Here is an 18945-nt window from a genome sequence, read left to right as displayed (position 1 = left end):
TTATATATATATATATATATATATTAGATTTATATTTATATATATATATATATAGATTTATAATTTTAAATTATTTAAATGCTACGACTTTGTGTATCATAATATTTTTTTGTAATCAATTGTAATATCATAATGAATTATTTAGAATTATCTCTATATAATATTATTTTTTAATATTTGTTTTGAGAGACTAATTTCTGTCTTCACCAAAATGTTGATTATATCTGAAAAAAAAGTGATTAAGTGTATTTTTAATTATTCAACACTATTCAACATGAATAGACTTCTCGATAATTATTGCATTGACTAGTATTGAATGTAGCTGCGAAAAGTTTAGAGAGAGAGAGAGAGAGAGAGAGCGAGAGAGAGAGATTCTCACGTCTCGAAACAATTACCTTCGAATGGACGCTTTGTTACATTTGCAATTATTTATTTATTAAACGATAAAATAATTGTTTTCAATACAAAAATATTCGACTGTCGGATTTATCAACCCAAAGTTTTCAGAAGTTTTCATATCTGTAACCATCCAGTCGTGTATCTTATAGAGCAGTAACTGTTTATTACTAATCAGGTCAACTTTCATCTGAGATGTACAGACAAATCGTGTTAATGAAAAGGGAGAGGTGTAGGAGCATTGCAAAATATGTCGTGGGCTGAGACATATACCCCAATCATTATGTCTCTTTAAAGCTTGAGCTTAGAAACTGACCAAACAATCTTGTTGACAACTGCCATTTGAGTCTCACCCATAGACTGTATAAAAACAGGTCTCACTGCGTAGGTAGGCTAAGCCCATTTGAAACAATTTTCTGTAAAACAGCATTAAATAACAAACGTGACAAGCCTAACATGACCAAACCATTATGTTTTTAAATCAAAACCCATTTGTTAATACGTTCCATTAATTTTCAGTATTGCTAATTTGTTATGCAACTGGAGAAAAAAAACAACTTTTATTACATTATTATATTAGAGATAACATGCCTCAGTTGGTTACAAAAAAAATGTTAAAGTCAAATGAGAGTTCACTTTCTCTTTCCAATCTGCGCCAGCAAGCGCGCGTTGTCGTCCGCCTTTGCGCGCAGGTTCTTGGCTTTGGCAATGTTGAAGAGGATGTTCATAATGTTGGTGGGGACATCGAGGGATAGAGTGACCTGGCTGCGTCGGTCGCTCTTCGCACTGTTACGGTACAGTTTACTCCTGAGCTGCGTCTGGCTCAGGTATCTGTATTTGGACGCGGGTATCGTCCTCCTCTCGCGCGGCTCCTCGGAGGAGAGCGCTTGTGCCGATTTGTACAGGAGGTTTAGACTGTCCAGCAGGGAGTTTGCTGGTTGCCCGTTATCATCCGTCTCGGGGAACACTTCACTGTTGCAAAGAAAGTTGGACACGGGGTCGTACGTCGGTAAGCAGAGGCTGGAAACCGGTGCGCAAAGAAGTGCCAGAGCGAGGAGGGTCCGGGCGAGCCACATCGTTTTGCCCTGTTGAACGGAGGCGTGTGGTAATACGCACAAGGCTTTTAGAGTAACATTTTCTGCGTAAAGACTACTTTAGTACAACTTTTGTAAGAAAGATTGTATAAAAAGTGTCCTGTGCATCTACACATGAAATAAATATTCAACGAAAAGTGAAAATAGTCTTCTTTTTTTACTAACTTTTTTTTGTGTGTGTGTGTGGTTTTGTGGTACGTGTTACCCTGTCACAGTTCACTTTGTATACTACTATTGCATACAGGAAATAATGTAGCCTAATGGTGACATAAGCTATCAGTCTCTAATATTCTCGTGTTCCAGAAATAAAGTCACACATATTTGGAACAACCTCTGTGCAATTTAAGACGGAATTGTTATTTCTGAGTAAACTATTACCTTGAATCTAATGCAGAAGTACCTTACCTGCACTGTTTCAATGAGAAGAGTCTTCTGAAGTGAAGCACTGTTAGGTCAACCAGAACTTTTGGATCGTGAATCCAAAGTGTTATTAAAAAGGCAAGCAAGTCAACAACTCAGTGTCAATGTCGCATTGAATCAGAGTGATTTAGTGGGTTTGATATCTCCCTGGCTGCTCATAATATCCACTTGGACTGTTTGCCCATTGGATGTGCATTCATTTAGTATAAACCCAATTACGCTGAAGTCGTACGCCAGCAATAACGTCATTTATTGGGATCCTCCCAGTGAAATGAGGAGGTGATTGATGCGCTCGTGCACCCAAGGCGCGTTCACCGTCACCATATAGAGCAGTCTACTTTGAGCCAGCCTGTGATTATATGAAAGAAAAAATAGGCCAATCATCTGCATCATGTCCTGTATCACGACCGGCTACATACTACAGCTACATACTAAATAAATAAATAAGCTGAAAATTTCAGCTTATTATAGTAGCCTATTTTAGCTGTAGATTAACCAACCCAGAACCCAGTCTCGTGAGAAAACATTACTGTTTCACAAGGTGGCGATTTTTCGTACGAATTTGAACGAGTACGATAAGGCATGGATGGGATTGTATGAATCCCCACAAATTAACAACCAATTTGGCAAAACGTGACAGTTATAAACTTCTGCAAGTTTCACAGACTGTATATATATATATATATATAACCAAGGCCATCAAGTGAAATGATGACTGGCCTCGACTTTGGTGGAAGGAAGTAGAGATTAGAGATTTCACTTGGTGGCCATCTTTGAAATGCCTCTTGGGCAGCTTTTTCAGTCATGTAGTGGGGAAATGTCAAAACCAAAGCTATTCAACGAGTTTATCATTAAATTTCATCACCAATGAAATATGACAAAACTGTCAAATTTTGTTTATGCTCAAATTGCATAAAAAGGCTTATTTTTCAGGCTATACCAGCCAAAGCACATGTGCAGTCCTTTCAATAGCAACCACAGCTTCTCTGCAGCTTAATTAGTGAATGGTGAGACTATTCCCCCATATTGAGTGGTGCACTTTCTCCCATTCATAAGCGCACTGTCTTTGTATATCTAAAGCCTTTGCTTCCACTGTAGAAAGTGAAGCTAAAATTTCCCAAGATGACCGCTAACATCTTGCCTTAATAATCTCATTTGCAACTTGAGTTTGTGTGAAGTTGATAATTAAAACGAAACTTACTAGAAATGCGTTTATGACCTACAGTATACTGCAACCAGAAACCAAGGGGTGGATCAAAATGCTTTTGCTTTACTTTTCAGGATGTGTGCAGAACACTTGATTGGACTGACTTTAAAAAAACAAAAAAAAAACAAACAAAGACAAAACATAATTTTAGCCTGCAATGTAGAAATCAATAGGCCCAGGAACACGACAAATACTGTAACAATACTACAGTGTTAATATAAGATATTATTAATCTAATAATCTTAAATTAACTAGTCATCTAATATATTTAGCTACCAAGTAACATCATCCTTTTAGTTTTTTCATTCAGCTGATCGTTCTGATACATGTCCAGTATGTTATCATGTGCAACAGTTACCTATTTTAACAATTTATAAACAATTTATTGTTGGTTATACAAACTAATTGACTACTCTATGTTAGAATAAAATAGTTATAAGGTTTATAAATTAGCAGGCATAATGAGAATTTACCCACTCATCTAAAGGGATTCAGTACCATGGACAGCGCATCAATTTATTTAGTTTGCATCTGTATTAAGCCATTTATAAGATTTAAAAGGGTCTATTATATTGTTTTCTCAGTTTTCAGGGTCAATGGTCATATCAAATGTTTGTCCATTTTTAGACTTCACTGTGAGTTAATTGCACTGCAGTTTATGCTTATAAGTTTAATGAGTTTTCTTCCCACCTCGCTTTAATGATTGATTGCTTTGCTATCACGGGCTCAGAAGTTTGGAGACTTCATTAACGATCACCTTTATACATTGTAAACATTGTGCATTGGGCTGGACGATAATATATTTATTCCACATGACATTAAAAGGAAGTTCATTAAACCTTAAAAACTACATCAGGTGTAAAGAGCATCTGTTCTCTGTAGTGAACACAATGAAGTTCACTCAGGGATCCCCTTAGACACTGTACCACAGTCTCGAATCTGGACTACGGGCCTCCTGCTACACGGGCCCCCTGCCACTGGGACATATATAAAGAGCGAGAAACCTCGGGAAGCAACAGGGAGCAGCTTGCTTGGGGAATTATATAAGACAGAACAGAATGAATGTCAAAGGAGGGTAAAAATAATGAGGAAGGAAACACATACGTTCACAAATGTGCACATATCAGCCACCCACAAATGCAGCTAGTCTTTTTGCTTAAAGAACACACACATACACACACTTTCTCCGCCTGTCCCCAGGAGACACCGTCCAGACACGACTCGACAAGCATTTCAGAGGAAAAGCCAATATGGTAACATTTATATACACCACAGGTCCAAGCTCAGAGAACATGGTCCAAAATCAGAGGTCACGATGTGAAAATGTTCTCACGCACACACCCATATATAGCAGCAAGCTATATAGCTCATTCAAAAATATATTCATTTTATTGTTTTAATTGTCTCACATACTAGTTTAAAAACAGTGACATTAAGAACATTTTTAAATAAAAACATGGCATATTTGTAAGAAATTCATAGGTAAGCATGTATCACTACAAGTGCAACAATGTGTGGTGCTATAGAAGTGAAATGTAAATATGATATAGAATCTAAATCTAAAGCTGCGATAAACTAATATAAATATAGGATGGATAAAAATAGCATTTTTAGTCAGATAAATTGCAGTTTAGCTGTTAAAAATAGTCATTTCTCCCCAGTATCCAGAATCTGTAAATAAATTAGAAAATGTAATTAAATGAATTTGCTAATAAATAAATAAAATAAACCTGAATGTCTTTAGCATCATTTGAACAATCACCTCTGAACCTGAAGTCTGCATTCTGATTGGCACTTTACCTCTCCTCCCCAGAATACATTGACTCTCACAGTCCCGTTTGGAGCTGAAGCGGTTCCTATTTCCTCTACTGCCATCATACACAAAAGGATGGCATTCTCCTGAGACAGTGTAGTAGTACAAGAGCAGGACGTATTCAGTGCAGTGGCCCTTAGATGTGGGTTCAAGGCACAGATCAGCGGCTCAATCAGTTTCAATGGAGTATAAATGCATTCAAACTAGGTATTCAGTGATGTGTTCATGGGACATGGGTTCAAGGCACAGATCAGCGGCTCAATCTTAAAACAATTATATATATATATATATATATATATATATATATATATATATATATCAGCTCAGCGGCTCAATCAGTTTCAATGGAGTATAAATGATTTAATAATGTAGATGATATGCTTATATAACTATGTGTGTATGAAACATTTAATATAACAAAAGTTCCACTTTTTAATCAACATTTATCATGGATTCACTGTCAGTCAAATGTTCTGTCTCTGTCTTATCTCTTTTTCTCTGTCTCACACACATATGCACTTGTATACACGCAAGCTTACACACTTGCAGAGTGATGATTTGAATATTGTTTTTATCAGTGGATTAATTCTGCTCTTATCTATCTGTTTCCGTTCCTTGTGTCTCATATATACTGTGGATGTGACAGAAATAGATTGTGGATGTGACAGAAATAAAACTGGTGCATAAAATAATCTTGCCCATGTCTAAGCGTTGCACTTTTGGTGCCAGGACCATTATGGTGTACTACTTTGGACTACTTTCCTGGACATTAAACCAAAATTCCCACTGCAAACCCTTTTTATTCAAGGACCGGGTTTCATTTGTACAAAAAATCTGACTATATTGCTTATGTGAGCAGTTTTGGTTGCTGTATTAATGTGTTAAAAGCACTTGGAGCAGCAGTCAGCAGAGGACGATGTTCTCCTCTTTTACTCCACACATACCTGAGTGGTGTTTGAGTGCACGTCTCTTTTCTTCCTGCTCTCCATCTCCCTCAGTAGTGGCTCCTGAGTGCAATAGAAAAGCATATATTACATACAGATTTTACATTTAAAGGAAGAGTTCACCCAAATTTGCTAAAAATGTACTCACCCTCAGGCCATCCAAGATGTAAATGAGTTTGTTCAGATTTGGAGAAATGTAGCAATACATCACTGGCTCTCCAATTGATCCTCTGCAGTGAATGGGTGCCGTAAGTATGAGATGGTTTAAAGTTAAAACACCTTAATGATGGATTTGTTTACTAAAAATCAAATTAATTTGATTTAACTAATTTTAACTAATTTTGTAAAAGCATGATTCTGAATATTAATTAATTATGTTTCCTCCATTATAATGGTTCATCCCCTGTTGCTTTCTCACATCAAAATCCACAGACATATTTGTTTTGAACTGTTTCGGATTTGGTGCTTGGTTTCCTGATTCAGACAAGACTTTCAACTTTTTCACCGCATCAAACAATATTATAGATAGAGGACTCATATTTTAGTCAGAAACAATGATTTGAAGCTATGCATGCAGACATTAATTAATAGACTGGAGTCATGTGGATTACTTGTGGATTATTGTGATGTTTTTATTAAGTATTTGGACTCATTCTGACGGCACCCATTCACTGCAGAGGATCATTTGGTGAGCAAGTGATGTAATGATACATTTCTCCAAATCTGATGAAGAAACTCATCTAACTCCTGGATGACCTGAAGGTGGGTAAATAAAAAAAAAATAATAATCATTTCGGGGTGAACTACTCCTTTAAAACCAAGTGCAGCACTATGCAGAGTCATTGCACAAATATAATCACATAGGTGTGTATGTGTTACAGGTTAACATCTAGAAGACATGCGGATGGGGTTTATTTTATAATAATGGTAGTATATTTTTCTTATATTGCATGACTAATTACTAAATTAATTAAGTACACTGACATGAAATACTGATTTGAGTTGACATGATTTTATTAAATAAGAAAGATGCCTGATTAACCTTTGCACATTTCCAAGCAATACAGACACACAGTAGTGGCAGTAGTGTCCTAAATTAATCAAATGAATTGTTTTTGAATGAATCGGTTGAATTAATGATTTGATGACTCGCTCATAAAGATTTAGTTGTTGCCACCTATGGCCTAACAATGACTGACTGTCTGGACCATGCACAGATAAATAAAAAATAAATAAAATAAGAACAAGTGTTTGTGTGTAGTAGTGGAAATGTTATCAGTCATCAGTGGTTTTGAAATTTTTTTTTTATTCTTTTTCCTTAATTTATTCTATGACATACTTAATTGATGATGAGAACCAGTATTGCTATATGATTGCCTGAAAAGTATATTTCATTCATTAATTCTGTTTCATCCATCTGAAGTGTACACCAATTAATAATGTAGCCAGCTAGATAACCTGTCTTGGTTTTGGTCGTTGAAATTAACATCAGGCTGCCATGAGCAACTACTATATGATTGGAAGTAAAAAAAAAAAAAACAGATTTTATTTTATTTTTTTTGTAGTGTGACTCAGTTGCTTAAAATAACACAGAAGTAGACCATGCAGAACCTAAGCGTATGACTTCAGCGTATGATTTCCTGTTTTCCATCAGGGAAAAAAGAACTGAATGGTGTTTATGGATGAATGAACTCATGTACAAAGATGCCAGATCAAGACTAATGTTCATAAGAAACAGCAGAAGTTAATTTGAACAAAAAACTGATTATATAAAACTAGAGTTTCTCCATCTAAACCCTTCCAGCCCCTAAGCACAAAATACAGGGATGATATCATATAAGAGACAAACCATGTAATAACATATTAGTTCAAAGCAGGAATATACCTACTTGTATCATTGCCATATGCTAATGTTGGCTCAGACTCTGAAACAGCAGGATGAACTGTAGTGGTCTCGTCCTCTAACTCTTCATCCCACACTTTGGGGTGGGTGAGCAAGAACGGAGAATCAGAATCTGTTCTTCTCTCTTCCTTTAGGATACTCCCATCATCTGGATCATTGGTGTTCACCATCAGGAGTATCTACTTTCCTTTAGTTAGAAACATGTTTTAGGCAAATGTCATTAGGCTTAAATCATTAATTCATTTAATTTCATTCAAATAGATAGTAATTCAATCATTTGATTATTATTTATTTTTTTTTTTTTTTAAACTAGAGAAGTCATTGCTTCAAAAAAACAACAACAACAACAACAACAACAACAAAAAAAAAACAGCCTAATTTTTTGTTAATTTAGTTTTCGTATTCATGAATGATTTTTGAACATGGAGTTCTTCACGGTTTTTCTTCGGCAAGAGAGCCCATAAAAACACAACAGATGGTGGAACCTATGGGGTCCTGTGGCCCCCACAACAGGGGCCTCCAAACACATATACTGAGAGAAACACAAACGCAAACAAATACACAAAATCACACACTTCTAACCACCCACATACATGTGCTAATGAAGCTCTGTTATTCAGTTTCACTTCAATGGACCGCAGTAAAGTGCACAACTGAACAGATCTTTATGGAGGTAGAAGCCATATTTCATTGAACGTGAACAGACAAACAATCTGTTCAGTGGGATGTATTGTTGTATATCTTGACATTAATTGTTTAGCTAACAGTCTGATCGGATACGGTGAGACTGAATGCACTGCAAAAAAAAAAAAATTTTTTATATATATATAAATATATATATATATATATATATATATATATATATATATATATATATATATATATATATATATATATATATATATATATATATATATACAAACACAAAATAATATATTCACATAAATACTGTTAGGACGGATAATGCAAAACTAGTAAGAGACCAACACCAATTAGATCAACCTTTACCTAAATGCCTCATGTTTTAAGATCGTCTGCTGATTCTGTGCTGAAGTACAGCCCACCTTTATCTAAAGAGACTCTGTGAGTGCAGCTTGCTGAACACTCTCCATTCTTATCAACATCAAGAGATGCCTAATTGTGGCTAAAGGCGGCCTTAGCGCAGTGTTTGGTTTGATAGCTCAAATCTTCATCCCAGCAGGAATAGCTCCTACCCCCCCGTCTCTCTCTATCTCTCTCATCCTGTCTTTCTTGGGGTTAATTAGGGCCTTGTCCTCCTCCACGGTTCCTCCACATGGGATTGAGTGAGATATGAAGATGGCCGTAATTACACTGGCTTGACTATTTATCCATCTATCTGATGAATCACACAGACATAGGAGTAATAAATTCAGCTCTGTTATTGTCTAAGTGTAGGCAGGTTGGTCATACCTTTGGTCCCACTTCACCTTTAGGTCCAACCGGACCAGGCTGACCCAGAGCCCCATTAGCTCCTGGTGCACCAGGAGATCCCTTAAACCCTGTGAAACCGGCTGTACCCTGCAGAAGAATGGGTTAAATAAATGATTTTGATGAATTAAATGAATTAAAATGAATATATTTGACAGGGAAAAGATTATTTCGAATAACAGTTATCTAAAATGAAATCCCCTCATGTACATATATTAAAATTTGACATTTGATAATGCAAGTATGGGTTTCTATTGTTTGTTGTGACATGATAAATGTTATTTTAATATTATTTATTTATAGACTATTTAATAATATTTAGAATTTGTTTTTTTTTTTGATTGTTGTTATTTTTTTATTATTTAATTTTGTATTTTATAATATTTATTTTTTTATTAGTTTTTTTTTTTTTTTGTTTGCAGGTTTTGTTTTTATTTCCAGTTAGTAATTTTTATGGTTTTAGTTTGTTTTGGAGCTTGACAGCTTCTGATTGCAATATGCTTCTGTTCTGTTCTCTCTCTCTCTCTCTCTCTCTCTCTCTCTCTCTCTCTCTCTCTCTCTCTCTCTCTATTTCTACTCCAGTTAAACAGGTTCAGAAGGATATGAAGTAAATGATGATAGAATTAAAATTTTTGGGTGAACTATTCCTTTTATTAAAAGATTTTTAATCAACACAGGTCCCCTAAACCTTCTCCTCATTTTTGTCCAGAGCTTCAGAAGGATAAATTTTGAAACATATAGTAACAATGACTTCCATGATGAGGTTTCCTGTTTGTGGTAAGTCCTTGAATCGTCCCAAGATGAAAGTTGGAATGTCCAGTCCTCCCCAGAAACTTCCTTGAACTGTCAAAATAAATTTGTTAACCCTATTTAATCCGATTTACAATTTAAGATTAAATTTAGCCAAAAATACCTGTTCTCCATCCAGTCCCGGACTTCCTATTCGACCTGGGAAACCTCTGAAGCCTTACAGAAAAATTTGTGGTTCAATGGTTACAGACAGGTGAGAACACAAAAAGTAAAGACAAGATTGACATTTCACACCTTCTCACCTTTAATTCCTGTATCTCCAGGTAAACCATGCTCTCCTGTCTCACCCTGAACACACAAACCAATGAGTCTATGACCATGAATAAAGTGTGTCCTACTGGTCCGTGTGTGCCATAAGGCCCCATGCCTCCTTTAGTACCAGCCTCACCCTTCAGCCCCTGAAATTACATGAAACAAGTTTTAGAAATTCACTTTATATGTTCCAAATACACGACTCTCTATCGGTATCATACACTACCTTAAAGATCTTGAACTCTCTTATTAAATATTATTACAATTCAAATATTTTCTATTTCAATATTCTCTAAATATTTTTTATGTATTGCAGTGTTATTTTCAGCAGCCATTAACCCAGTCTACAGTTTCAAATGATCATTCATAAATCATTCTTCAAATATGCTGATTTGGTGCTCAAGAAACATATTCTTATTATCAGTGTTGAACATTTTTGTGGATACTGAGATGCATTTTACCAGGATTCTTTGATGAATGGAAAGTACTGCATTCATTTAATAGAAAGAAGTGATTTATTTTTTATTTTTTGTAAATGCCTTTACTGTCTTTTCATTAATTTAATGCATTACTGAATACAAATAATTGTTTATTAAAAAATCTTTGTTTAATAAAAAATCTTTTTGGCTCCAAACTTTTGAATGGGAATGTATAATTCACTCAGAACGGTGTATACAATACCTTTGCACCAGGTGGACCATCTTTCCTCTTCTCTCCTTTATCTCCATCAAATCCTGGAAGCCCACGTTCACCCTGCCATGTAAAATTCAAACTGAAGGTCAACATACATTGACCTGTATCTGTCATTCATACTTAATTAAAAACTCAAAAAGCTCACAATTATTGTTGAGTTTGCACAGTCTAGTATGGCCTTTGTGGGAAACATTACAGTGAAATGATAAATTAAAATGCAGAAATATCCTTTTAGACCCTTGTATCCTCTGTGTCCTGGCATGGAGAGAGGACTACCCTACAAAACAAGTAGTTTTGGTAGCTGGTGAAAGAATCAAAATAAACACCATGCAGTTATTCAATCTAGGGTTATGCTGTTCTTACCTTGTCTCCTCTGTGACCAGGCACACCTTTGTCACCCCGTCAGTCAAAAAGTTTTGCCTTTATTAATTTTGTCTGGCATATATTCTAAACACTTGAGACTAAACTGATATGTCAGATGGGCTGTTAAATGTTTCTAGGGTTGTAAGTGGTATTGTTTAGACACCACAAATGTTCACTGTATATGTGAATCTGTCATACAATTATGCTGAAGAAAATAAAACCAATATCATTCACAATTGACGCAGATTGTGACGTTAGTGCGAGTGTGTATGTCTGTAAAAAGAAAGTGCTGTTCACAGCAATTTCAACCATACAAAGATTGGCTTTAGCAGAGAAAGATGTGAAGAGAAGGCACTGGTAAGTCAATACAGAGCGAACAGACAGCAGTGCTGTCAAAGCTGCCTATAAGTCTTTGAGCTCCAGAAAATGACCCTGGCAGAGCTGGCTTGGCTATTAATATTTAAAGCCCTTGTGAACTTGTTTAGAATTTCGAACTGAGATGGGTTAAAATAGACACTCACCTTTTCTCCTTTCATACCCGTCATGCCTTTAGGACCCTTAATTAAAGAGAAAGGTCAGAGAGAAATGAGAAGTTAACACATTGTACAGAATCATGACATCTTACTTTATCAAAACAGTCTGTTGACCCATTCAGTACGGATTATTGCATGGATGCACGAAAGCTTCTTGTATCCATTTACATTTATTCTTTTAGCTGATGCTTTTATTCAAAGTAACTTAAAAATGTGGAAAAAAAGTCAAGCCGTGAACGAAAGAAACAAATAATATAAAATGTGATAAGAAATAATATAAAATTTTTATAAAATCACTAGCAGCATCACAGAATGCAGAAGTTTTGCCACAGGTTTTGCTTATCAAATGTTATATTATCAATATTCTGTTGCTGCAGCTGCTCAAGCATGTAGAAAATGGCAACCAGATTATATTTCTATACACCATACCATTGATAAAGTAAACCCTCATTGTGCCACGTTACGTAATCAATTAACAAATCAATCTAAAATAACAATAAAGCAAGAAAAATAAAGAAAGAATTAGTGAAAAAATAAATGTAATTAAAAATAAAATAAAAAATTAAAATAAAAAAAATATTTGAGGGATGCTATAGAGACATTTGAGGGATTTGAGGGGTGGTAGTGTCTTCCCAAGAGTTGGAATCACACGTGACTTACTATGAGACCTGGAGGCCCTTTAGCACCAACAGTGCCTTTGGCTCCCTTATAATGTTGAGAAAAAGTTGTTAAAAGCATTTAAAACAAAATTAACAGCAAATAAGAGAGAGAAAAAAAAACATCCCACTGTTTGAGCACTAGGGGCCAAATTAACCGCCTGCACCAGTACAAACCCTCTTTTGGCATAAAACTACTGTCAGGATTTACTAAAGACACGCAGTGAAAAATTAGTTATGAAAAGGCGTGAAATGTTTTGCAGCTGACCTTATTGCATATGCATTTGAAGGAGTTTCCCTTTCAGACACTCTCATTTATGGGAGGAGAACATTTAAATAAACCATGCAACACGATTTACTAATGTTTGTGGTAGTCAACCAGACATTTCATGTAATTTTACAGTAAAATGCTGTTAATTGTACAGTTTTTAGAAGTAAAAAAAGAACAAATCAACATATAATTTACAGTCAAAAACAAAACTCATATTCCCACAATTCCCTGCGTGACATTTCACATTCAAAAGTATTTAGTTTAAATAATTATGTTTCTTGATAGTTTTTATTATCAGTTATGTACAGTATATTAGAGTTTTATGTTACTTCTTCTGTTATTTAATGAATGTTTATTGCATTATTTAAGTGTCATGTGTGTTACCATGATGGTGTTTTGTGTTTGTGTGAATGATTTCCTTACCAGTTGAACTTACTGGTTTACATTCAAATCTTGTTTGTAAATTACAGTTTTATACTGTAAAATTTTCAGTTTGTTCTGTACATTTTTACAGGTTTTCTGTATTTTTTACAAAATTATTCTGGCAACCACAGCTGCCATAATTATTTTGGAAAAACTATTTTTTTTACAAGCCGTTTTGATTTTCTGCCCCGCCCATGACCGCTGACAGACTGTCTCATATTAGCATATTTCCACCCCCAGCCAACTGTAAGCAGTCTGCCAATTTCTACATGCTTGAGCAGCTGCAGCAACAACAATGTCTCATAAACAATGCAGGTGTTTTGTAGTTGAATGTAAAAGTGAACATCTGAGTCTTCATAATGCAGTGGATTAGTTTTGTTTTTGATGGCAACACCAAATACACACACACACACACACACACATCAGTGTGAACATATACACACACACACACACACACACACACACAAAAGAAGACACACACAACGGAGGAGTAAAAAAACTCTGAGGCAGGGGTCACTTAACTCTGTCCTGGAGGGCCGGTGTCCTGCAGAGTTTAACTCCAACTTGCCTCAACACACCTGAATGGATGTTTTAAGTATAACTAGTAAGATCTTGATTAGCTGGTTCAGGTGTGTTTGATTAGGTTTGGAGCTAAACTCTGCAGGACACCGGCCCTCCAAGACCGAGTTTGGTGACCCATGCTCTGGGGCATCAAAGCAAGTGAAAGGGTACTGCTGAAATTCCACCCACTCAGTCTGACTGACAGTAAGAATTTCCTAACATTGTGAATGAGGAGGCGGGGATGTCATATGTGTGGGTGAGCTGCAGTCCAATCAGAAAGCAGGAATGATTATCTAACAGACTTTGGTTTAGGAACACACAGAGCTTAGTCACTAATAAGAGCTGACGAGAACATTGCTCAAATAACATTATTTATCAGGGTGGGACTATCATGCTTATTAGCAAGAACAGATCGTTCCGACTTGTAATGAAAAAGATTGCCTAACCTTAGGGCCTGGTTTTCCATTTTCACCTGGAGGTCCCTGTACAAGAAAGGAAAAATGCACATACAATGCACAATTTGTTTATTTACAGATGTAAAGACCACACTGAAAATCTGGGATTCAAAATCTAATTTTAAGCATTAAAATAACCATTGAATAGGTTTTTATATATTTGTGTCTATTATGATAAAAGAAAGTTATCCTATATCTATTTAAATAGATTTTATATAATTATAATATAATCACAGTAAATACATTGGGGCCCAAAAGTCTGAGACCATGTTGAATATGAAATGGAAATGGAAACTATAGATTTTACAGCACATACTTACCTCTTGCTCCATCTCTGTCTCCCTCTCTAGCTCTCTTTCCTCTCCAGTTCTAATTCTCTTTCTCGTTCCAGTTCAGTCCTTTCTTTTTCCATCTCCTGTCTCTCTCTCTCCCTCTCTAGCTCTTCCTCTATCTCCTCACTGTCTGTCTCTTCATCACCATCACCTGAACTGTATTCCTTGGTCTCAGTCACACCATCCTCTTCCTCCATGTCCCACTGTGCCTCAGTTGCCTTGTTCAAGAATTGTCTTTTAAAGGCATTGTTGAGTTGACTTCATAAATGTAAACATTTCAAAGGTATAGTTCACCCAAAATGTAAATTTTCTGAAAAACAAAACAAACAAACAAACAAACAAAACTGTAGGAAGTGTTTAGATTATGGATTGTTTTTTTTTCCAGAAGCGATTGATTAAAGCAAAAACATCTTAATGATGGATTTGATTATTACAAACACAAAGCTTTTTTGCTTCACAAGACATTAATTGATGTACTGCAGTCATATGGATTACATGTGGATTATAGTGTTGCTTTTATCAGCTCTTTGGACTCTCATTCTGACGGCACCCATTCACTGCAGGGGATTCATTGTTGAGCAAGTGATGTAATGCTACATTTCTCCAAATCTTGTTCTGATGAAGAAACAAACTCATCTACATCTTGGATGGCCTGAGAGTGAGTAAATTTTCATTTTTGGATGAACTATTCTTTTAAGTTCTATGAATTCCTCTCTCTCTCTCTCTCTCTCTCTCTCTCTCTTTACATAGATTAAACTCACTCACATTTAGCTTCTTGTTGCCTCGTGCACCTGAGGTGGACCACTAAAAAAATGTTTTTCCTCCATTTCATCATGCAATCACATCTGCAGCTCTCTAAGATGAGCTTACTGAACCATAAGCACTAAATATGTCACTGTAATTCAGTTTTCATCACATTAGATCCTTGTTTGTAATGGTTTTGTCCTCCTGGTGTTCCAGGCATGTACTGTAGGCCTACAGAAGACACACGATTTGTGCTTCATTAAGATGCTTATTCTATGCAATAAATATGGAACTGATGAACAAATCAATGTTGAATGAGCTGTCAGAGCAAATGATTTGATTTTCTATTAAAACAACTTAGAATAATTTCAATAACCATTCATTAGTGTTTTGTGTTGTCACTTTCATATGGATTATAGATGATTTAGCTTGTATTTGTTCAGTAAGTGTAAAGACAGCACATTACAAGATCTGTTCTTTGTTTTTACTGGGCTGGTCTCTCTTCAGAGAGTGCTGGTGGTTCTTCTCAAACATACTGAACGCTAGTCATAGTGGAGGCAGCATGGACGAATGACATCATCATTGTGCGACGGGAAAGGAGGCTCTCCCAAAGTAATGCCGGCCAGTCAGATCCTCCCACTCTTTTACCCTTCACAGTTTCTACACACCTGAATGTCTCTCTTACAGAGTTTAGTGGAGCTCCTGTGTTTAGAAAATAAATATATTAAAGAAAACCTGTAACTGATCCCTAAGAGCGACTATGAAGCACATTTAATGTGTCATTCTGCATTGCAAGTGCACCATATAGAGGAATCATGACTAAAAATCAAATGCAGTGCATGCTGGGATCCCAGTGTGTCATGATGATATTATATTAGGTAATCTTGAAACTAACACTTTATACACTAAAGTTGTCAGTTTAAAATGCATTTGAACATGTTAAAGTTTATATATATATATATATATATATATATATATATATATATATATATATATATATATATATATATATATATATATATATATATAATATATATATATATATATATATTATATATATATATAAAACACACATACTATGTAAAAAATACCAAAACTACTGTTGAAAAAATTTGGGTCAGTAAAAGATTTTTTTTTTTTTTTTTTAAGAAATTAATCATTTTATACAAATAATATTTCACAATATCACTGTTTTTTATGTATTTTTAATCAAACAAAAATGCAGCTTTGGTGAGCATAACCCATTATTTTATTTTATTTTTTATTTTTTTTTAAACCCAAACTGTAAAATGGTAGTGTATATTCTTACCAGTGTAATCTCCTCTAAAGACTGTGTAATCGGAGTTGTCATCTCACCCTGTGTAAATTGTAGAAATTTTTAAATAGCACATTTTTTCAATGGCATCAACCATAACCATTTAAAATTATTAGTAATATTAAAAAGAAAGGTTTAGCAGACTTTCTTACCTCATTTTCTTGTGTGTATGTAGCTGTTGTTGCTGAGTATTTTAGCTGAGGACAAAAACAGAGTTCCAAAAAAAAAAAAAAAAAAAAAAAACTTTAGCTCAATCCCATAGCATATTGTACAACCATATTGTACTGATGAAACATTATTCCACTGTAACCTTTATTCATCTTCACTGTGATTAGAGCTTCCATGTGAAAAGTTCATGAAAAAATGTCTTCATTGTGTAAAACATTCCCTTGATTAAATATATAAATGGAAAGCAAGTGATGAGAGATTATGAGAATAACTACTCAACATTAATTAGAAATGTTGTGATTACTGTTTCTTATTTTGGCAGTGGAGTGGGCGTAATATATTAAGGCTCTGTTAAGTGTGACGTGAACAGTGTGACTGGACTCTCCAGTGTGGGTGTGAGTGAGGGAGATATGAGGTAAACTCAGGTGATTAGTGTGGGTTGACTTGTCAGGTCCCGTTCAATTTATTATAAATGTGTCAACACATTATAGACAAAATCTGATCTACTATGCAATATCTTTTGAGATTATGAATCACATCAGTGTATTTGCCATCATTGAGGTGTCTTATATTAGATTTCAAAATGGGATCATGTGACAGACTTACCTCATATTCATATTCCTCATCGTCAGACGATGCTTCCTCAACCTCTTCTTCCATGTTGTCTTGATCTTCCTGTAATTTACAGTAATAAGAGAAATGATTTCTGCCTTCTAATGATCAAGGATAATTAGACAGAACATGAGAACGTTTGTTTTGACGCTGTTTCCACAAAGAACAAACAAACATGTAAAACTGTCAGTGAGAAGAGATTAGAAACTCATTTACTATTAGACACCATTAACACAGAACAGACTAAAATAACAATATTGGTAAACATGCTTCATGGAGGAATTAAGTAGTTATAATTCAACCAAAATTAAAATTCTATTAAAGTCATACAGGTTAAAGGTGACAGAATATTCATTTATTCTTCGTTCTTTTAGTGGGAGTATAATGACTGTGATTAGAGAAATTTGTAGCATATTTGTTAGATTCATTATACATTATGATTATGTGCAAAAAACTGGTGCATTTAATATTTGATTTATGTGTATGCTTATAAATCATTTAGGGTTTGTGCTTTTTTAATGAAATATTGAGGGATATTTAAACAAGACTATAATATATCTAGTATATCAGAATACTTAAATAATCACAAAAATGTAATAGTCATAACGTTCAAATTTAGAATTAAGCTCCCTTGGATGTGAATGATGTGTGAATGTCAGGTTAGGTGCGATGATAAAACATTTACCAAACGTTTCCTTTGTAGTTTTTGATGTCCTTTATTTCTTTTGCCCTGGTTGAGAGTTGAGTGGTTGAGAATCATCATAATTTATGAGAAGGCTTTAAATAACAATCATCAGAAATATTTCGAGACATTCAGGGGTTAGTGGCCATGACATTTAATATTTATTTGTAATGTTTAGTTCTAATTATGTCTGGTTAGGTTTTTACTATTACTGCACAGATTTAAATTTTCACCAGTATAAAGATATTTGTCTATTTAATAACCAAAACCTGTTTATGGCTAATTTGACTCTTTATTGTTTGATATTCTGTTAATTTACTGTGAGTACAACACAGGACTGAGCATCTATATAACAGAGCAAGATCAGTTTACCTTTCCCCTCTCTCTGCCTTTGAATTTTTTTTTTTTTTGTTTGTTTTTACTTTTTGTTATTTATTTTGTTTTTATCTTTTGAAAGTTATTTTGTTATTATTAACCTGAAAACAAAAACAAAATCAAATTATTTGAAAGTTTTAAATAGAGTAAATTGAATTGACGAGCTCTGTTTGATTTAAAATGTATTAAGCTTATGAGACGAGGTGCAGGTTTACATTTTTCTATATAAAGCACAATAAAAAAACACTTTAATAAGCTTCAATACAATACAATAAAAAAAATAATCACAGGTAAACATACCCTCTCAGAGGAAGTGTTGGTTTGGAGAAATTTCAAAGGTGTTACATCACTGAAGTTGGTCTCCACAAGTTTCTTTTCTTCGACAACTACCAGTTTGTCTTTGGTTTTACTCAGGTCAGCCTTTTTGTGAATAGTAGAGATGTGTTGTTTATATGTTTTGTATGTTTAGTTTTA

The 18945-nt window shown here is 34.7% G+C and overlaps 1 protein-coding gene and 1 long non-coding RNA gene across 2 annotated transcripts; both read right to left on the bottom strand.

The window, feature by feature from the left end:
• Positions 1-215: 215 nt before the first annotated feature.
• LOC109094125 (urocortin-3-like) lies at positions 216-2199 on the bottom strand. Its single transcript, XM_019107805.2, has 2 exons — positions 1896-2199; positions 216-1481 (listed from the first exon to the last, which is right to left on the bottom strand). Exon 2 carries the CDS (start codon positions 1470-1472, stop codon positions 1029-1031), a length of 444 nt encoding a protein of 147 aa, XP_018963350.1. The 5' UTR covers positions 1473-1481; positions 1896-2199; the 3' UTR covers positions 216-1028.
• A 1993-nt stretch (positions 2200-4192) lies between these two features.
• Positions 4193-18899, bottom strand: LOC109094128. Its single transcript, XR_006156650.1, has 14 exons — positions 18772-18899; positions 17409-17477; positions 16787-16831; positions 16629-16676; positions 14235-14885; positions 11866-11901; positions 10970-11041; positions 10271-10434; positions 10140-10192; positions 9209-9316; positions 7764-7964; positions 5875-5937; positions 4880-5016; positions 4193-4788 (listed from the first exon to the last, which is right to left on the bottom strand). It is a non-coding gene; the product is annotated as an uncharacterized LOC109094128 (long non-coding RNA).
• Between the last annotated feature and the right edge of the window lie 46 nt (positions 18900-18945).

Source organism: Cyprinus carpio, chromosome A4 (genome assembly GCF_018340385.1).
Source record: "Cyprinus carpio isolate SPL01 chromosome A4, ASM1834038v1, whole genome shotgun sequence".
Classification (NCBI taxonomy): domain Eukaryota; kingdom Metazoa; phylum Chordata; class Actinopteri; order Cypriniformes; family Cyprinidae; genus Cyprinus; species Cyprinus carpio.
This window is presented reverse-complemented; position numbering and strand designations above follow the sequence as displayed.